We start from the raw sequence: 22,975 nt of genomic DNA, 5'->3' as shown, positions 1-22,975 counted from the left end.
TTATTATTTATTAATTAATTTAGCAGTTGTTACAAAGTACTGTATTACAATACAGCCGCGGGTCTACGTTAAGTTAATATAATATAATAATCATCCTTGTATCACTCAGGTGCAGTGCATTATAATAATACTACTAATAATAAGCCTTCACACACATTTCTTTTCACTTGGGGGGGTGCATCTATAGATATAGATGTATTGATGCAGAAAACGTCATAACACCGAGACACATTCGATACGAGTAGAGCGCGCCTCAGTACTAGAATGCAAAAACGATGGGCCGGAATGTACACGGACCCATAACCTACACCGTCACACTGAGGCAAATATACTGTTGTATAGGCTAGTGGAGGAAATCATCAGAAACCTTTGAACTGCAGTGTTTTGAAGATTAACAAATGAAATTAGTCATGGACACCCAAATCATAAACGAAACAAAGTAGCACTGAAGTCCACTCACAGGGGTTCACAGCATATTTGCACACCAATATTATAACTGGAACACTGCAATTACAGATAGACAATACCCATGTAAACTATGAATAGGTTCCCCAGTCTGCCTGTTGGTGAAATCCCCATATTCACTGTTGTAGTTTGATGATCTCCTCACATATGACTTGTAAACAAACTGTGTATGAAGATTAACAATCTATGTCTTATTTCAGCAACTGTCAATAAAACACTGGTGCTACAACATACAACATTACCATCAGTGAAAGATATATGCGTCTATATATTATGGTGAAGAAGGATAAACTATTCAGTTGCGAGAAACCAGCCTTTTTTCAGAAAATAAAATTGGATGAATACAGAACAGATTCCCTAAGGAGTGCTTTATAAGTGGTTCCAACAAATATAAAAAGAGAAAAATGATTCAAAATCAAAAAAATCTAAAAATAAATAAATAACAAAACAAACAAAAAAATGGAGTAGGAAATCCTGATGGTATAAACAAACATGATCATGTGGTTTTTAAAAATGACTCCTGGGGACATGCGCATGCATGTACATGTGTACAGTATAATATGGTGCTGGAAATGTTTAAAGAAAGAGTACAAATCACTTCATGAATAATATTAATGCAAGATGGATTGTTCTCACAAATTACCCTGACCAGATTACAAGAAGGAGGTGGAACAGCAGTTTGTATTATTGGGTTACTGAAAAGATACATTTCATATCTTGTCCTGAAAGCGCTACATGTACGTAGACCATGAAGAACTTTATATTCAAATGCACTCATCTATAGAAATCACCGTATAAAACTAGGATAGTCCACAACATTTAAATAGGACAGTAATAATTACTACATATAGAAAATAAAGATTTTGGTTGCTGCATGTGACAGAGACTACAGTAACTCTTTCCCTAAAGCCACTTTAACCTCTGGCAATGAGTTGTTTTAAAGTGTATTGGTTAAGCTTGTTTTAGTATTCCCTGAAGCGTATAGTTCCTTTAACCTCGAGTTTTGTACTGTAAATGCATTTTATAATGAGTTAAAAGGGTCAAAAAATGTCTAAACCTTAAATCTCTCTCTCTCTCTCTCTCTCTCTCTCTCTCTCTCTCTCTCTCTCTCTCTCTCTCTGTCTCTCTCTCTCTCTCTCTCTCTCTCTCCTTGTTGGGGGCTAGGTTTCTTCACAGCCACAGATTCTAGTAGACCGCAACTCTTCCTAAACAATACCAGCATCCTCCTTTCTCTGACCTGCAGATCGGGAATTGTATATGTAGGGAAAGCTCTATATAGGTATTGCATAGGACTACCTGGGGTTTGGGTTCATAGCTGCAGAAGTTCAAGGTTTTTTTCAGGACCATTCAAAGAATTGAGTTTACTTAAGACAAGCCCTGTATTTTTTCAAAGAAAAAACAAATATGCCCAAGAAATCCTTGGCTACACTGCAAATGCATCAGTAGCATTATAGTTTGATGGTCTGTATGTGTAATCTGTGATCCTGTTGTTTCTTTGTTTCATCTGTGTACTAAAATAACTGCATTTGAATACTAAGGAGCTCCAGCTGAGGTACTGTAACCAGGTCTACCTTTGCTCTTCACTGTCATTCTACCACAAGCAGTGCTGTAATGCAAATGACTGCATTCACCCAGCTAGCTTTGTTGGTTATTCATTGTGTTCCTTATCGTTTCTTTCCAAAGCCTTGCTGCATCTGAAAAGAGCATGGAGGTGTGTCAACAGCAGCATCAGCCACTGTCACATGCAGTCTTATCAGGAACAGCAGAGTGCACTGGGAATGACCTGCAGAGTCACACTGAGCCTGCCCCGTCTCCCCGGCCCATTGTGATGCTGCTGGCTCTTGCTCTTTGTCCCCTTTAACGATCAGTCATTCTCTGGCAGTGCCCTGGGCACAGGACCTTCTCACACATCTGGAGAGAGACAGACAGAGCAGCCTTCCCAAGGGCTTTGCGACTTTAACTTTCCTATCAGTGTGGAAAATGGGCACGGCAGCTGTAGCCTTCTTTTTAAATGTCATTGCTGATCTTCAAGGCAGATGTCTAGGTGGCCTGTACGACTAACTGTGGCAAATCAATTGCAAAGATAAGCGAAAGTTTAGGAGGGATTTGTTAGATGGGCTATCTGATTAATGCAGTTTTTTGTGGCACAGTGGATTAGTACTCTAGAGACCCAGCTTCAATGCATGTGTCTGCTGTTCTACAAGATGGGTTTGAACCCAACCCCTCAAAGTTTAGCAATATTTCTACTGATTTCCTTTGTATAAAGCCAAATAGGTCCAGATGTATCAAGGTCTTTATACCAAAGTGCAATTTCCACCTTGTAATGTTAGAGAACTAGAAACAAACAACTTATATGAGCCCTTAAAATAACCATGTAATTAGCTGCCATTAACATCCAATATACAATTCTGAGCATCAAATAGACCAAATAGCCCATCAAGAGCCAGTAAACACTCTATTACAGAAAATAAAATAGAAAAATATTTTTTGTTGTTTTTTACATTTTATTTTAATGTTACAACAATGTTGAAAACTACTACAGTTAAAATAACAGCTTAAATATAATAGCAATGGTAAAAAAAACAAAAAAAACATTCAAAACATTCAAAACAATAATTAGCACACAGACTCTTTACTAATGATCTTCAAAAGACAACCTTGAAATTTACAATCAATTCACTACAGGCTAATGAAGTGGAACTAAGATCACGCACACACCATTGCTGATCTGTAAGATAGACGTTAGTAATTTTCCAATTGGACATAAAGCACTTTGCCCATCTCAGCTGTGCACAGCAGAAAAGGGTGATTTTTCAACACAAGTAGTCAATTTTAATTGCACAAGACCCCCTTTTTTAAATAATGATGATTTAAATGAACATTCATTCTGCCTCCCTGAATACAGCTTATCGGCAAAGCTACAGAAAAAGAGTCTCACAAGTAATTTCAGCAGAATTAGTTACCCATTTGCAAGTAGATTGTCAAGATGCATCAAGCTGTTACTAAGAACTTCACAGTGAACGTGTTACAATGCATTGATTATCGTACTGATAATTTCCTGCCGGACTGCTGTAAAAATATATTAAATGGGTTATTCCTAGTAAATGTACTTAAGAAATAATTACCTGAAATAGATTTTGCCCTGCATAAAATGATGCATTTTTAAAATTACATTTTCATCTAATTAGTGATTGTCATTTGCATACTTGATCGTTTACTTGTAGTGGTGCAGCGGTCAAAAAGGGTTGCCTTCTTTTACGTTTTGCTCCCTATGCAACTTCCTCATGCAAGTGTCTAACAATAAAAGGAAGGGACCATACTGAGACTGCAGCACCCAACGCAAGCTGGTAAGCTTGCAAGGACTGTATACAGTGAGCTTTATTGATCAGGCACTAATTTGATGAAAACTGAAGTTAAAATTGAAACAAACATGCAAACGTTGTTTTTCAAGGATTATGTTTTAATATAGAAGGCTATAGCCCTTAAGCATCTAAAAGGATTAACAGGATACACACACACACACACATTCATTATTCTTTTGTTGGCGTTGTGGTGAGAATTTGTCACTGTATGAAAGCCCCGTAAATCAATAGTATTTGTGGCTCATGCAGTTGCTGTTGGCTAACCTACTTTATTAACTGGCAGACAATAATAACAGTAGTACTAACAGTAAAAAGGGAGGCACTCTCTAATATTAAAAAAGGAGGATTGGATATTGTAGAACATTTCATTTTGAACAGCTCCCACGGGCTAGTCATAGGGGCAAAGGGGATTGTCTCTGCAGCAGAAAAGGTCAGCAATACATTTCTTGGGACAGAACATTGTAGAACTGGAAAAGGTCAATTCATCAACTACCTCCTAAATCCTCAACTTCCATCCTGCTAAAGATGTAATATAGCGAATAAGATCTCTAGATCTCAGTACAATCACTATTCATATTTATTGCATTTTCCAAGAAATACTGCTTTCAGAGTTGTAACCTTGCTACGTGTGAAATCAACCAGAAAAGCCAAGGAACATTATTATTGTTATTATACAATTACTGGTTGTACCTGGTACCGCAGTGTCTAAAGCAACTTAATATTGTTCATACAACTTAGTCCGGGGAAAATGAAATCAGCATTTCAGTTAAAAAGATCAGCAGTATTTTCTTGGGCTAGAAAACTGTAAACGTTGAAAAAGACTGAGTCATCAAATACCCATTAAATCCTATACCGCTAGACTGCCTCATATTAAACTGACTAGCTGTAAAGGTATACAGTAAATGCAGAGATTAAACCTCAACACCCACTCATATTTATTGTCAGTACACTGTGAAAGATTATGACCCTGATTAAAAAAGAAATGCAGTACTTTTTGAGCAGAATCATCATAATGCAAGAGACTGAGCAATATGCACTCAGATATACAGTACACAGTAAATTTGCTGTCATCCTCCAGTCTCAGAAATAGGTCCACAGCCTATGTTATATTTTAGAGTAATCTTGCTGGTGGACACAAAATCAATCAAACAACACATTTTTCTTTTTCTTTGTTCTTTCCTATCAATTTTAATGGGTGAAGAACATCATTCACAAAAATGTAATGGGACAAGGAGATGGATGAGTACATTTGTAGCTAATAGTCATGAGATAGAAAAGCTTCTGATGAGGTGACACAGCCAGCTGAAGGTTCAACAACATAGGTTGGGCAATATAACATTCTGAGATGCACAAGAATATGTATAAATGGTTCTAAACAAGTTAATAACCCCAGTAATACTGTAGTGCCATCATTTGATTTTTTTCCACAAAGCAATATAAGGATACTGATTAGGTCAAAATCACTAAGACACTAGAAGAAAAGGCAACATTGCCCCAAGGCATATTTATCCTGAAAGTCAAATGTTACATATAACATATTTACTTCAGAGAATCAATGACCTCCATTCGCCCCCCCACCCCCCTCCTCCCCCATCAGTCAACTACCAGTCAGTCAGTCCTACATTATGTTGAGTAAATCGTGCTGTTTTTTTTTTCTTCAGACAAACAGTGCCAGCCACACAGACGACACATTACAGTACTTCTGCTTGTCAGTGTTGATGACAAAGGGAATTATTTGAAGCTTACAGTCTGCCCCAAAATGGGATTGTCAACAATACCCTGCTGGTTATGCCAAGAGCTTACAGTGATGTCAAGACATGACACAGTCCAGGGAATTCTTTTAATAAACTGTGTTCCTCATTTGGGATACAATGTACTTTACAGTAGGAAGGAAGATTATATTTATATAGATTATATACACACACACATACTGTTGTAATTAACATGTTTGGAAATGAGGACTGATCTCGAAATAACATTGCCTCAGAACTTTAGTGTAGCCTTGTGGTTGTAGTTGGGTACTGCTGGGACTAGTGTGATCTGAATCGAAGCACAACCGCTGTCTGTAACTCTTTGACCAGGTCAAGTTATCTTCTTGTGCCTCAAACCAGACAGCCAGTAAAACAGACTGGAAAGAGCATTCAACACGTGTCTGTCTGTAAACAGAAACCAACAGGTTACATTATTGTTAAAAATACAAGATGGAAACTGTCCATGCGTCTAAAGCTAATGATGAACATATTCAATCCCAGTCTTACTCTTTGAGTGGAAGTACCAAAACACAAAAGTTCTACATTTCTGACAACACAGGGGCATTGTTAGGGCATGTTCTCCAAAGTTAAGAAATGTCATTGAGTAAATCGCATTATAACCTGTTTAGAAACATTTACACAGAATTATTAAGATTTGCTTTATAATTCCTTGTCATACTATTTAATACTTCCAAACGGGGGAAACAGGAAACTTAAATCATAGCCTAAGTCACATTAGGAAACAATGAAGCAGACCTTGAAACACTACATTGAAACTTAAAAAATAGGGGGGAAAAAAGCCACTCGGTGTGTTGTTATGTAAGTTTTTAGTGCCAGTTTAAAATGCTTAAAGGTCCAACACTAATACTCAATGGCTTGCCACTAAGGATATATTTCTACCACAAGAAAATTACTACACTTTCATCCTTAGAGAATTGACACATATCTGAAATTTGCCCCACCATTGTGTAAAACAAAAAAGGCAAATTTCTGTCCTGAATAACTACTTGTCCAAACAATACCACCAAAGTTATAAATCCTTCACTGGGTACAGAGGTCAGGCATGCAGGAATTGTGTCAAAATTGATCCTCGGTGTGAAAAACAAAACAAAACTACATACTGTTTGGATGACCATGTTTTTTTCTTTTGGTGTACTGCTACACTGACTATCATTCTGTGTGACTTGAGGCGGTCGCTAATTTACATGAAATGCAAGACATGCAATCCTAATAGAACTCTAATCTGGGAATTACAAGACCATAACATTGGAAAAAACGAGAGTGGTAAATCAAGTGCTAATGTTTGAGCAAGCTCCTTTCATTTCATTATATCAGATCCAGCCACACATGCTTACAAATACAACTCAGAAATGCAAACAGGGATGTTCCCGTCTTCTGATAGCAGCTGCTTCTAACTGCTTCGTACGATACTGTAGTGATGTCCCTGATCAAACATCCTGGCACTTCCAGGCTAGGATGTACATAAACCTGTGAGAGAAACCGCTCGCTCTCAGGCTGGTCCTTATGTCAGAAGTAACATTGCTGTTTTCTCTCGATACTGTACCTTATCTCTGCCTTTACCCTAAAAAATAATGGGATGTAGTGTAGGATGCTGATGCTACATTACTTCACTGGAACATTTGAGAGATTCTGTCAGGGATTAAAATCGTTACCGCAAATTCCATGAGTAGAAAGCATAAGCAGCAGCTATTTCACAAGCTTCTTAACTCTACAACCGTACTATACTGTACAAACACACTTTATAATGCTTCAGAATCTGGAGCAGTAGGTTTCCTCTAATAAATGGAGACCCAAGAAAATTGTGTGTGCAGTTTTTTCTTTGTTTAATAAGCCCCCTATTATCACTTGTCCAACAGCATTTGATAATAGAGCTAGAGCAAAGTAAGGTGCAGTTTGGGCTTTTGAATGTTGCATTTAGTTGTTATTCAGTACCTAATACATTATTGTATAATTTAGTCACAGGAATATAACAGACAATGAACACTTTTATGTTAAAATCACTGCAAAGTGGACCTGGAGACGGGCTATGCAGAAGTGCCCTGAGTAATGAGAGTGATCGTTAGTCAGGTATCTGTTAATTTCATACAATTTCACTCTAAGCATCTTCTAAGTTTACAGTCGATAAAATTACTCAAAAAAAGCATTGTCCCTGGAAGTAATTAACAATGCTAATCTTCTTTTTCCTCTCTGTGGCGATAAAAGAGACATTTTACATTTAATTAATGCACAGAATCATTTTATAAAGTAGCTAATGAGCCTGTGATCACTTTACCATGAAAATGTTCATTAACGCAGCTTCGGGAAGACGGCGATTCATGTGTAGCGAATCTGCTTTGTAATTAGCCCACTGTGAAATGAATCGTGTTTGAGGAACTCTACGGGATGCAAGGGGCATTTAGCATTTGCTGTGCCAGCAGACCACCAGCAATGTACAAAATATTTTGTTCATGAATACCGTCAATAGAATATATTCACAGCGTACAATTTCCAATATAGGCTGACTGCTGTTGCATTAAGAATACTGTTTCCCAACTTGAAAACTAAGTAGTAGGGAAACACAAGCAACTGCACTGTTTTGGTTCCCAATATCACAAAACACACTGTTTAATGTGAAACAATAAATTATACAAATCACTCAATTTTTCACTCTTATTAACAAACAAGTCTGTGATCTGTGAAGAAGCCAAAGGAAGAACACTATGAAACTTTGAATCACCTGTGACATTATAATAATACCACACTCTTTAGAGGTTTACAAGACTATTTTAATAAAATACACTGATAAATACATAAAATAAGTTTAAAAGAAACAACAACTTGAAGAAAGCACCCAGGCACTGACACCAGCCAAAAAATAAAACAACTTTAAATAAATGTATAAACATAATTCGAATCACCAATGTAGAGCTGAGGTTACCTGCAATAACCACAAAAGCAATTTCATCCAGCAAACAATGTTTGAGAAGTGTGACATCTCAGAGTTAAGAAGCCCCGGGAAACTCCACAAGTCAGCTAAAACTATTTTGACATCTACTGACCTGTGAAACAGCCATTATCTTGTTCTTTAAAAAAAGAAAAAAATCCTAAGAGCCAGCTAAACATTGTCAACAATTTCACCAAAAGCACACTTACCTGAGCTATTTCATAGAGCAGTTTGTAGTGTTCTTCTTTTTTCTGTAAAGAGCACAGATTGCAGCCCATTATAGTGAGCGGAGAATAGCAAGGCTTCTAATTTCCCCTGCAACTGATAGGCAATTGAACTGACAGGGAATCACCCTCCAGACTTGACTACTGTTTCTCATCAGTCAATCTGGCACAGGACACACACACAGACACACCAGTGTTAGCTCGGAACAGAAGCTGGCCCAGTGTACAGCAGCACGCTCCTCTTTTTCCTCTCAGTATCACACACACAGAGTTTTGACTCAGTTCATGGTAACACTCCCCCTGTCTCAGCTTGAATGCACATGACTACACAGATTCCAACTCATGAATAATAATAAGGTGCTCATTGATTATTCATGACACGAGGTGTTTGCAGGGAGGGGTATCGTAGCTCCCTCCGATACTAGCTCAGTATTCACGAATTAAGGATCCTTCCACTGCTAAACAATGCACACTCCTTTGTGTTAGTGACACCTTTGCTTTTATTGAGGAGTACCAGGATTGAACTGCCATTTCAAACAATAACTGGGTAAAATGCACAGCTTATCCGTGCTTTTGGGATGGGGAATTATTCTCATATTAGAAGCAGGGTACTGTGCAGAGGCAGTGAAATGGGACTTAATCACAAATAAAGCTGGTTTGATTGTCATCTTTTGAGGATTACAGCAATTGAAAAATGTAGAAAGCTCAAATTTGTATTCCCAAAATAAGCACATGCCAAATAGTTAGGCTTTTAGCAATGCAGCAGAGATGCAGGGAAGTGACTGTAAACCAATCAAATGAAACATCTATAATTTAATGGAATCAAGCGAAACATATATATATATATATATATATATATATATATATATATATATATATATATATATATATATATATATATATATATAATGTGTTGGTCTTTTGTTGAATTATTTTTTATTGTTTTAAATGTAAAATTACAAATTAAAAAAGGAAAGAAAATGCAACCCACTTTTCACAGTGGATGTTTGTTTTTGTCTTTTGTCAGCCAATTTTGATGTGCTAGCAAATCTATTTTTCAAGACTTAGACCAATAGTGTCTCTCAAGGCATAGTTTTATAATTTGTTGAGTGGAACTTTACTGTATTCTTCCCTTATGATAATAGGAAGTGATGCTAACGAGTACTCTTTTAACAAATTGGCTTTCCGTCTACAGCACAGGGACAGAGTTGTGAGTAGATCGACAGTCATCAGCTGGCTATCAGCCCTCTCCCCTGGGATACAATAATCTGATTTTCTAGGCCTTAATTTTACTTAACAGGCTGGAGGAGAGCCAAGCCAATACCTACATGAAACAGCATCATTACCATTAATACTCAATGTTATTAAAGATCGCTAAACGCTGACTTTCAAGTTGCGTCGTAATACCAGCTCCTTGTAATGAAGTGCCTCTTTCAACTCACAGAAAGTGAATATTTGGCAAGAGCACTGTGGCAAAGGCCATATTGGAGATATAATTGCATTTTTAATTGTTTATTTAGGAACAACTTTATTTTTTTAAATATTATTATGATTATTAGTAGGTGGAAAATACACACATACATAGAAATCACTGCTTCCCCCACCTGCTACCCATTTCTAAAAGAAAATTAAATGTATCGAATCTACCACTTCACCCTATAATGGAAGAATGCACTTGTAACAGTAAATGCCACCACTATTGTAGTACAGTCTCTATCCCTGTCCCTCTAAGAAAGGTTTCACTTACATTTTTAGCAGGGCTTCTGGTACTGTGCAGGTTCCTCATACCAATACTATAATGTAATTAATGTGAAGTAGAATCTTTAACCTGGCCACGTAAAGCAATCTTCAGCAAACTTATTAATGAAGTTTAATTCTATAATATTTACCATAACTGCACCAGGTCCTGTCCACTTTAGAAATAGTGATATAGTTCATGTTATTTACTGGACATGATACAATCGGTCTTAGTCCTGATTAATGTCAAATTAATCTGTAAGGATATCTTCAGTTTTTCAAAGCACGACTAACCATTCACTAAATGACAGCATCTCAAAACATAAGAAAATACGCTTTTTAAAGTAATTAAAAACATACAATTCAATATATCTACTGTACAATGTCTTCTACTGTCTTCTAATTGTTACAGACATATCTTTGCAGAATATTATTTAGATGGCGGGGTACAGGAGGCACACAATTCAATGTAACAACCAGATGCTGTCCTTGTTCAGTCTGATGAAACAAGAATACATAAGGTTGGGTTGGCGTTTTCCTTAGCTAGTTGACCATTTCATCCCACTGGATCCCAACTGGACTGAAATCTAATGATTGGGCAGGCCAAGAGTGGTTTGTGAAGTCCTTACTGTGGTCTTCAAACTAGTCCCTGAGCCGTGGATAGGAACATCATCATTTTGTTAGTTACCCTCTTTGGGACAGATATAATGCTGGTTCCTTCCTCAAGTATGACTGCATGTAGCTTGGCCTGATAACTGGATCTGAATCCAATTGGATGCCACATCACCCTAACACTAGATGCATGGTCTAACCAACACCTCTGGGGACATTCCAAGTTATTGGTTGACTGCTTGGTGTTTTACACACAATTATACATGGGAAGATGGCCCTACAACCTATGTTATACTTATTACGGGTTAACAGTGCATAACAAAAAAAGCACTAAAATATATTCCATTATATTTATATAAAAATTATTTGAAACATTTTTAAAATGTTCATTAACTATGTCTTTTGGTATATAGGCTTTTGGGTAACTAATGGGTTTTATCGAGTTAATGAAGATATATCCCACTCTCCCTAACTCCCTTGTGGCACTGACATGTTGGGATTAATGTGGTCTTCCTGACAGGATGCAGGCAGTATTAAACTTTTGCTTCAAATTAAACACTATCCCCATGGTCCAATGTGGACAGTCATTTTAAAATGAAGATCATTTCTACAGCTGCTATTGTATAGATAGTGTTGAAACTAATTAAAAGGATACTTGAATTCACTGCTGCATGATTGCACATCCTTGCTGTCCTAGTTTGCCCAATTTGTTTCTCTCCCGAACGAGAACAGGGATTCTTAAGTAATTTATCAAGAGGCTACCCTCTTGGGCCATGGGAAAGTGATTTATTTTACGCTGAAGGGGCCATTCCAGGATTTTTGAATTCAATTTCTACAAAAATTATATTTTAATGCACCTACACCTGCACTGCTAACCTTGGTTCACTGGAGTGTGAAATTCAAAAACAGAACAAAGCACAAAATTATGATGCCTTTATAACACACACACACACACAAAATATATATATATATATATATATATATATATATATATATATATATATATATATATATGTAATATAGGACCGAGCAGAAGCTCAATGAAGAAGGTTTCTAGAATGACATTGACACATTACAGCAGGTGGTGTACCAATATCCTTTTCAATCAGTGTTTACTTTTATGTCTATCTTATAATATTTTTGCATTATCTCTGATTGAAGTTAGAGAGGCTTTCAATTTGCAAGATTATGATATAGAATGTAAAAAAAAAATAAAAAATCTATTTACAATAAACCTTGGTACAATGTAATTTCTGAGTTGTTAATAAATAAACCAGTCAGATTTACACAATTTAAAAAAAAAAATAAAATAATGTAAAGTAAAACAATTAGATGATTGAATTACATTTGAACTACACAGCAGATTGAGTGATTGGGTATCAGGAATCAGAAGCAATGTTTAATCTGAAGTTTCTGTAATGTCTTCCAGTTATCTGCATATACCAAGTTGAAGTATAAAATACAAGCAAAAAAAAAAAAGTTATTTCAGCCGAATTAAAGGACCAGTGTAAATATAGCTAGAGCTAACTGACATTATACCTTGGTTAGTATCCCTTTAAATAATAACCCAATCCAAGTGTGACTGATACATGATGTTTAGTGTAAGTTAATACTGTAGGTCGTGCATCTCTTATTGTTTGAGATCTCTGTTGAAGAAACTGTACACAATTATAATGAGACACCCTGCAGACAATGTGTTATTTTATTTATTTATTTATTTTTAAAATTTATAATTTTTCTGTATGTTCTATGCACGGGACTATCTGCACACATAACTAGAAACAAACACTTTTGAGGCATTACATTAATTGGGGCCAATTTCACAAACCACTTTTAGATAGTACCAGTCTGCTAAACCCAGTTTTACTGTACAGTAGAAAATGAAGTGAAAGAAAACAGTAATCTTCAATCATTGCCGCTCTGTCTTGAAACATTGTTTTGTGAAACAGGGAGATGGAGACTGCTACAATAAGTGCATAAAAGTGCTTTTTGACACAGGCCTCTACTTGCTTGTTAATAGTTATGTTACAGTAAAGTGTAGTTGGAAAAATAAAAACTGTTAAATCTGAGGTAAAGCGAAGGTGGTCCAAGATTAGTGCTAAATTAAGGGTCTATAAATCCAATGTGTTTTATTTATTTATTTATTTATTTAAACTTCACTTATACTAATGTTACTTGTAAGGTCTAGTTTTTGCTGCAGTTTAGTTTTAAAATAAAACTGTGTTGGAAAAAATATATTGAGGATCTGCAGCAACAGCTGTAACATATACTGTTTTCACTGATGATTTCTCTCTGACAGGATGCCACTTGAGTTACCTCGGTGCAGGAAGCACCTTGTTTGTTCTGTTTTTCCTGCATAGACATTCAACAAAAACAGAGTTTGAGAGGTTTTTTTTATCATTATAATATTCATTTTTGTAATATTATTATTATAAAATGTAAAAATAAAACAACAACAACAACAACATGCATAAAACAAATAACATTACATTTTATGTGTTGAATTTGCATGGAATCAAAACAGAAGAGTGAGTCTGAAATCCCTGATAGGGCAATGCATACGGCTACTGATAATCTAAAATGGTGCCTCACAAACCACAATGACCACTAGTATTTTCCTGCTTGAGGTAATACCAGTTCTATGCCTCATTGAATCAACCTCCACCAATGTAACAGTCTGACCCCAACACAACCCCGACCAGCAAATAATCCTGCTGGCTGGTCATGCAGTTTGCAAAGCACCGCTGACACGACTCTCACTCTGTTATTCTCTCTATGCACAGCAGGGGCACCACATTGAAAAGGTGCTGGCAATTTAATCCCATTAACTTGGTGTAATATTTCTAGGCTATCAAATGTTTTACATAACAGAAAAAAGAACGAAAGAAAGAACGAGAGTATGTACAGTGCACTTTGTCATCATGTTTATTGTATTAAATGAACTGCAGGCTTTACGGCACCACTGCCCTAGGGTATTTACAATGTGTCCAATGTGACCTGGCCTTTGAAATGTGTTAAAAAAAAAAAGCCATTCTCATTAAACCAGATTGAAGGAGTTCATTCTTTATTGCATTCATTGTTTCCTGTCCTTAAGATGAGAATGTCAATTGCCAGAGGAAAGTAATTGAATTCACCCATTAACCACATCTCTCATTACAGTTCACCCCAACTTTACTAAACATAAATATTAAGAATATCAGTACATTTTAAATAACTTTAATATGCAAGCATATTGCAGAAGGATTACAGGCACCTTGTTTAAAATGGAAAGCTTCGTGAGGTACCAAGGTCAGCTTATATTATATCCCCTCCTGTATTATCAAATTAACAGTAACTTGAAGCCTGTACTGTACAGTATATTATTTATTTATTTATTTATTTATTTATTTATTAGCAGACGCCCTTACCCAGGGTGACTTACAGTTGCATACAGAAAATACATATCAAGAATTACAGTACAATTAAGAGCAAGATACAAAATACAATGACTTCAGTCCTAATAAGAGCAAATACAAAACACAGTACGATTTGAAATGAGTGTTGATAGTTACATCAGGGTTAGATACAAGTGAAATACAGAGTTGAGTTTTACAGGTGTTGTCTGAAGAGGTGCGTCTTGAGGAGGTGCCGGAAGGTGGTCAGGGACTGGGCAGTCCTGACATCCGTAGGAAGGTCGTTCCACCACTGCGGGGCGAGGGTGGAGAAGGAGCAGGCTCTGGAGGCAGGGGAGCTTAGAGGAGGTAGAGCCAGTCTTCTACTGCAGGCGGAGCGTAGAGGCCGGGTGGGCATGTAGGGAGAGATGAGGGTCTGGAGGTAGCTGGGTGCAGTCTGGTCAAGGCATCGGTAGGCGAGTACAAGAGTCTTGAACTGGATGCGAGCGGTGATCGGGAGCCAGTGGAGTGAGCGAAGCAGTGGAGTAGCGTGGGAGAAGCGAGCCAGAGAGAACACCAGGCGAGCAGCTCTGGATGAGCTGGAGCGGACAGGTGGCGGACGCCGGGTGGCTGGCCAGGAGGGAGCTGCAGTAGTCTAGGCGGGACAGTACCAGGGCCTGGACGAGTATTTCCAAGGAGTAGTTGGTGAGGAAGGGTCGGATTCTTCGTATGTTGCTCAGGAAGAAATGGCAGGTGCGTGCTAGTGATATCCTCCAAGGTTGCTTTTCACCTAACTTTGGTTGACCCAGCAAGCCTAATACAAATGTTATGTGTAGCAACAGCATCAGCTATAATACTTCTTACATTTGGCTTCCCTCCCACATGGCATACTAGTTAATTACATATGGGCACAAGTCCCTTTCCATAAGCTGCTTCACTAGAATGAGCCTTATAAAAGGTTCTGAATCACAAAAATCCATCACTTCTCGTACACCACAATATAAAACAGCAGGTTTCAGCAGTCGCCCCTTCTTCATCAGTGCAGTAAGACAGCAGGAGCTAGCTCTAGAAGGGACTCATGTTACAACATTCAAACAACATTCAGATTTGTTTTTGTTTTGTCAAATCTACTAAAAGGTGCAATAATTTTGAACACAGCATTCTGAAGCCTGAATATTAAATGCAGGATTATTTCAAGCATCATGCATTTTTTCAATAAAAAATATGACAACTACATTTAAATACATTTTCATCTTGCTTTGTCATTTAGAAAGCCCTGTCACACAAGAAATGTTGACTGTGTGTATTCATACGTTATCAAAATCTCCCCCGAGTGGCTCACCTGGCAGCTGTGTGGTACACAGGGTGAGTCATACAGCGCAGGTTCGTGTCCTTGCTGTGCGAAGTAGGCTGGTCTTCTCTGGGGACTCCGAAGGGAGCGTCGCATTGGATTACTATTATTATTATTATTATTATTATTATTATTATTATTATTATTATTATTATTATTATTATTATAAATAGTATTATAATAATAATAATAATAATAATAATAATAATAATAATAATAATAATAATAACAACTACGATCTATGGAGGCATCACATTTCAAAGGAGCTTAAAAATGTTTTTTAAGATGGTTCTATCTGATATGCATTCATTTTCCACAGACCATGGAATGCATTATAAAGCATCCTCTGTTTTGGATCCATCCCCATCCACAGTAAAATCTCAGTTTGCAACTGATCAACCTTGTTTTGGTTACCTTACATGGGGGGGGGGGGGGGGGGTTTGGGCATCAAGTGTCAGGTTGCTATGTCAGCTGTCTAAGAGATGCACCAGTCTGTTTAAGGCTAACCCTACCCATTGTTTAATATCCCGCCATACTACAGTCTGGAGCCTGTAACAGCTGTTCTGCTATTGTACAGGTACTTAAAAAGATTACAGCACACCAAGCCACAAGCCTAGCACTGAAAAGCGCCATCTAACCTGAAACCCTCAACCAGCAATTCTGGAGACAATCTGGAAGTGTCGGATGAACTCAGGAGGCTTAAATAAAGCGTCAGCAGCAAAACTCTATTCTAAGGTGCCCCTCTTTTGTTCAAACTTCCTGCAAGAAATTAGCAAAGCAAATCCCAGATTTATCTTTCCAATCGTTCAATAGATTTCTGCAAAGTATTAAAAAGGATTCTTAATCTGAGATCTGATCACAAAAAAAGCAAGGAAGAGAACATGTCAACTTGCAAGGAGTGCTTTGTCATAGAGTTTGGGGATTTGGTATCTCTTTTTTAGATGTTTGTCTCCTCGGTTCTTGGTTACAGTTGGAAGCATTTCCTTCTCAGCTGCTCAATGGCACCTTTACTTTTAGTAGATAATACAGCTTCCATTGTTTCTTCCTAACACCCACCATGGTTTCACTGGGCCACTGCTAACGCATACATTACAATGAAGCAATATACAGTGTTATGTTTCTGCTTCAGAACTACTGTATGCCTGATGTTAATCAATACACAGTTTCATTCATTACGGAAAACTGGGAATCACTAATGTGAAATATGATTCTTAAAATATATGCCAACTTGTTTTCACGAAATACAAGTCTATTTGTTCTGCTTGGAATAAAAATAAATACATAGAAAATGACAGTGGTTTCCACTGAAAAAGGAAAAGAAGAATGTTATCGTGTGCAATGAGGTTGCACATCAGTGATATTAAATTGTTTGCTTAAAAGGTAATGTGTATTAGTGAATAATGCAAAAATGCTAAATTGGCTCATAATTTACACCTAGGTTCCTATATTGCAAGCTATATCTACAGCAGTTAAACCTTTAATGAGGCACTTATGTCAGCATGCCAATAACCTTTTATCTCCTCAGTTATACAGACATGAAAGCCAGGCATGTTTTAACTTCAATACTTGACTTCCTTCCACCACGATTTTGGTCAGCTTGGTCTCTTGAATGGGTTTTCATGTTCTTTCATGTTTAATGCAGGCACTGGGCTTTCTGATACCGGAGCATCGCAGTGATAAGAAAATCCTTACAAAATAATCCGATCATGAGGGACTGAATCTGTCAGCATTCATATTGTCAAAACAAACGTCAGCCAGCTTGACATATGCAGCCATGTACTTTACATGATAGATCAGCACCCCTCCCCTCCTCCACCACCTCCATTCCACACACTGTAACTAAATGTTAAGGTTGCTATGGAGAACATTCTGCTTCAGCAGGAGTGCAGAGACATATAGAAAATGGCTCCTGAGGAAATGTGGAGCCTACAAAACGTTATAATACCACTACTGTCACTTAAACAGCATTTCCAGATGTAAGGCAACCCATAAAAGTCCTCAAATAAAGCTTTCATTTCTGTGACATAAACTTTCTACTGTGGGACAGTCAATACAGAGCTGTTGCTGTGCCAAGGTGTCAGACTCTCACTTTATGGTGCGAGATCTGAGTGGGCTGTATGTTGTACTGATGGCTACAAGGAGAGACAGACAGCGCGTGACACACGTTTAATTGATATTAGTCTGTTATCCTCCTGCTGGCAGAGTGGCAGTCAATACAGTCAATACCCTCCAGATTGTAAGTCAGAGTTTTGTTACGTCTTACAACTTGAAACAGATCTATAGGACAATCTGTACAGATGGCAAAACACTGTGGTCCCCTGAAAGTCAAAAATTGTGCGTCTGTAATGTATGCCAATACAAGCATAAAGCTGTTCTACTACAGCTATAGCTTGGGGTAGTAAAAAATACCCAACAATTTACTGTAATCAAAGCCTCCTCAAACTCCTTCAAGTAGTAAATACTGTATGGTACATAGTAAGAACCTGTTAATCTTTATTACGACCACTTCAAACACAAGGTGGCAATTATAAGGTAGTGTACTTATACAAATGCCTTGAGCTGTCAGGGCTTCATGTTCATTTAGTACTTCTTTATAACAAATGTAAGTATTGACAACTTGTAAATAAATATTACACATAAAAACACATTTGAAAACATTGAGAATAAATCAATAAATCACCAGAAATGCAACCAAAATTAAAATTAGGAAAATGGAGTCAGTCAGTGCTTTAAAGTTAAACAATGAAACAATATTGCTTGTTTGAGAAGGAGTACAAGCCCATGACACTGTATCCAGTTTGACCTTAGGTTAGAGGGCAAGAGGGGTCAAATGTCCCTTCTGTTTCATATGTTAATGCACAGTGTATCACCTTACAGACCTTTGATAACTTCCCCCCCTCAAACCCCCTTTTTGAAGCCAATTGCTAAATGGATGACTCAGGGACATGGTTAATTATAAAAAAAAATCTTATAGTTCAGTTAGATACCAGTAAAATGTTTAAAACAAGTCACAATATAAAAATGTCAGCCATTTTATTCATTATGTATTGTTTATAATTTCACCATCCTCAAGCGGTAACCTAATTACAGCATTACTTGTTTTCCAAATAACACTTGAAACTTCCTGAAAACTGCTTTGCGTTTATTGAACACAGTTTGAAATATAACTAATGCTACTGTGCTATGCTTTACGACCTGACATCAAGAATAAGCCGTAAATGCGCCTTTATTTTTCATTTACGTGGGACCTTATGAAGCTGAGAAGTAACAAAAATACAAACAGTATGGTTACAATCACAATATTAACATTACTAACACAATCCCTCTCAAAATAGCCTTCTTTTGATCAGCACTACTGTTGAAATATAATGCACTATAGTCTGCAAATTGCCAACATTGTGTCTGCCCTTCCAAGAAACTGTCTCAGAGGACAACCATTGATTTTCTAGTTATTATGAAGACAAAATTATTGAATGACAAATGATAGAGTGTTAGGTTCTACAAGTATTTTCCCAAATGGGTTATGTAGCCTAAGTTGTCATAGCAACCATGCTGTTTGACAGAGCTTATGACAAAGAACTATTTGCCCAGATTCAGCAGCAAAATAGCTCTCTACTGCTCGCAGTGCATCCATGTAAATAACATAACTCAACATTGTGCTGGCTGGACAGAAAAGAAAATGTGTTTATTGAAATTGAAGTCTACTAAACCAGTACTGAAGCAAGCATGACAAAGACCTGGATTTGTGTGTCAGTGTATTGCAATATGTATGCAATAAGGTTGCATATAAATATGTATGCAATAAGGTTGGGGAAAAGTGAGTACTTCATTGCTTTCTGGTTTGTTAAAAAAAGCTGTGCAAGCACGTTAGCATACTGTAAAAGTGAAATAGGATACCGGCAAATATGACATCAAACCATTTGTTTATGTCAATTATATTTTCTGCTGCAAAATTCAACCATCGTTTTTCATCAAAACCGTTACAAGCCAACTAAAAGTGAAACTGTCTTATGAACTTGAGTGAGAAAGGCAAATGTCGTAGCAAATGTCGGTGATCTGTAAGTATCTGTAATTTCAACATAGCTTCTATGGAACAAACCAAAAATACAAGAAATGGAGAGGTTGATAACAGAGCAAAATGCTTAAAAATAAAAGGAAACTTGAGGTAGGGGCCTATTAACTGCCATGGCTGCAGACCTATCGTATGAGGACATTTCACTTTAAATTAGAAGCGATGTTGAGGACATCATTGTGTTCTTAAGTTCAATATCCTGCTCATCCAATAACATGTTTAAAATTGAATCTTGGGTCAGAAGTTTATTACCAACAAGTAATGATGTGGTATTTGTTAAGTACAGGAGAATATATATAAAACTTCCTCAAATCCTTTCTAATGTAATTTAATATGACCCGGGACGAGGTCACTAAAGGCCTAGGTGCTTACCACAATATGTCTTTTGTCCAGTCAAATAAACAGCCATATCAACTGATACATTGTTAATCAAATGTTCCAATAAGCAGTCTTCCGAAGCTAACCTCAATACACCTGATCACAGCAAACTAGGCCGGCAAAGGTCACCCTGTTTTCCAACAGATACCCTATGGCCATGGATAAACAATAAAAATCAAATATCCTAAATGTGAATTTCACTCAGACCACCTTTAATACCGTTCCATTCCAGGGTATTAGGTCACTGCAAGTCAGTATATTTTCTAAGGTGCCTTTCCTTACCAAGGCCACACTGTACTATTTGCCAAGACAATGTTAATCCACGGAAGATAAATTAATAGCCCTGACAGCGGCCCATGGGGAATGGAGGTTCCGCATCACAGCGCTCAACTGATTAAACCAAAGGGGAACAATATTCACAAATCAACCGTTGGTTACTCAGTTATACGTAACACTATCTGCAAGCGACACTGCAACAATGATGTAAGACTTACTTTTGGCTTCTGCTTACTCACTCTTCTGTAACTAATTTTAAAATGCCACCTATTTCACACATTAAATGCAGAAAGACTATTCTGAGGTCCGTATTTCTCCGAAAGTATTACATTGCTGATTAGAGTGGAACTCAACACTGCAAGAACAATATAACAATGAAAGGTCTGATACTAACACTGCCTGCCACATGTTTTCTCTGGTTGAATATGAGAGGCTGAATGAGCAAAACCCTTTTAATGGTGAAGCACAGAGAGGTATGGAAAAGCATGGCATAAACTATTGTATAATAATATGGGAAAAGAATAATGCAAATTCACCTTGGTAAGCTTATAAAGGGAACACCTGATTTAGACTATAAATGAGATCATACTCTGTGGATGTCAACTTCTGGCCACCAAGTCTGTTTTCACCACACAGAAATATCCATGCTCAAAGCATACTCAACAAACAGACTGTTTTGCCAATTGTCACCCCCTTCCTCCTACCTGCGTCCAAGGCAGGTAAGACAACAGTGTTGAATCACTGAGCAGCATACATTATACAAGCATTAACAGAAACACTTTGTGAGTCTCCTGCATAAACACCACAAACGCAGTGAAAACAAATGAGTGCAACCTTAAAATCTGTCAAACAAGTATTCAAACAGGTAAATATACCTGGAACAGATTACCTTATTTCCTAGGAATTTAAGAATCTGTGCATATATGATGGAAGTGGGATTGTTCTTTATTGGGGTTCGCAAATAAACACGGATCACGAAACACAGATATGAGAACAGTAAGTAGCACAGGTGGCAGAGCACTTTGTAATTATACACCCATTATTACAGAATCCACTGCAACAAGTCATCCATCAGTCTTCTTAACTCAGGTTCTTTAGGACTAGACTCAAACCGTATTTGTTGGACGTGACCTTCTCATTACCGTTTGATCTCTGCCTCTTCCTTCCAATGATCCTTCATGAACGATGCTCTACACACTACATATTGAAAACATGGGTGCTGAAGAAAATAACTAAACCAAATACAGTGTCCAAAGCGTCTTCTGGAAAGCTGAACAACCATATTCTAAATGGATAAAGAAATCGCTCGATTGTGATGCCACCGAGACCAAATTTACATGAAATTTACATTCAATGCTTAAGTTGGATTTGAGCCTAAAAACTGCCCTGTAATCAAACTCATTTTTTTAAAATTAAATGCATCTCCTTTTATCAATATTTAATGTTTTTTTAAGTTAATTGCACTTTTTAAATACCAAAACACAACAACACAATTGTTCCAAAAACATGTTATAAATATCATAATGAGGAGTTGTATATTAACACAAAAGGACATACTGATTCAGTAAGCAATGAGCAAAGATGTTTATTCTGGGTTGATGCAAGTCCCACGTGACTGGATTATTCTGAAATAGAAAACTGCAATTCAGAACCTATGGCACAAGCCTTATGAAAGAGAATACCACAACTGCAAATAACCTAGTAATTCTCCTTTGAATTGTCTTAATTGGTTTATGTGCAGAATCTCTTTAATTCTCGAAAAACTAACAGCACTGCCAACACTATATTCAACCCTTCTTTTTTAGCCCAAAAAAACATGAAACGCTGCTAGATAATAAGGTACAGTAGCTGGGGTCTAAGGTCTTGTCTTTAATCCCTTATAAGAACACTCGCCTTTTGGCTGATGCTGCCCTATTCATATTGGACAATGGCTCATCACAACACAAAACAAAGATTTATTACTTCCTTTATTGGCAACTAATTGTGCAGCATGACCTTAAAAGGGTTAATAATACAGAGCTGATGCTGCACAGAAGGTTTAGCGTGAATTAAGGCTGAGGTGCATTTGCTGGTTTGTTACTGCCTTAATTTGACAATTAAAAAAAAAAAAAAAAATTAAACTCTCTTCTTCCCCACACAGCCACTCATAAACTACAAAAAAAAGCAAGTAAACAACACTAATAGGTTAAAAATGTTAACCTTGGAGTTTTTAGTGGAGTTTTTTTTGGAAACGCCCACGAGATTTCATCAGAACAAGAGTATTTGATCAGTACTGTGTCACCTCGGGATAATAATCCTTTTATAATTTTAACTCCATTGGGATACACAGAACATTAACAGAATAATGTCCTTGATCTTGTAACAGATCTAAGTATACTAATGCTTAACTGGAAAATACCAAGTGTTATATATTGTATATGATATAGTATAAA

At 37.1% G+C, this 22,975-nt stretch overlaps 2 protein-coding genes across 3 annotated transcripts in view; one reads left to right on the top strand and one right to left on the bottom strand.

The window, feature by feature from the left end:
• LOC117415491 (glucoside xylosyltransferase 1-like) overlaps nt 1-22,975 on the top strand; it is a 231,337-nt gene that overhangs the window by 116,147 nt on the left and 92,215 nt on the right. The gene's annotated exons all lie outside the window — the stretch shown is intronic.
• LOC117415490 (PDZ domain-containing RING finger protein 4-like) overlaps nt 1-22,975 on the bottom strand; it is a 127,486-nt gene that overhangs the window by 32,615 nt on the left and 71,896 nt on the right. The window contains exon 1 of one of the 2 annotated variants that reach the window (XM_034025936.3): nt 8,732-9,028. The exons of the other annotated variant lie outside the window; for it this stretch is intronic. Coding sequence (XP_033881827.1) covers nt 8,732-8,800 — 69 coding nt within the window. The 5' untranslated portion in view covers nt 8,801-9,028. Of the gene's footprint in view, nt 1-8,731; nt 9,029-22,975 lie in introns of those variants that run through there. 2 annotated transcript variants of the gene reach the window in all.

The sequence above is a fragment of the Acipenser ruthenus genome, chromosome 7 (genome assembly GCF_902713425.1).
Source record: "Acipenser ruthenus chromosome 7, fAciRut3.2 maternal haplotype, whole genome shotgun sequence".
Taxonomy (NCBI): Eukaryota; Metazoa; Chordata; class Actinopteri; order Acipenseriformes; family Acipenseridae; genus Acipenser; species Acipenser ruthenus.
This window is presented reverse-complemented; position numbering and strand designations above follow the sequence as displayed.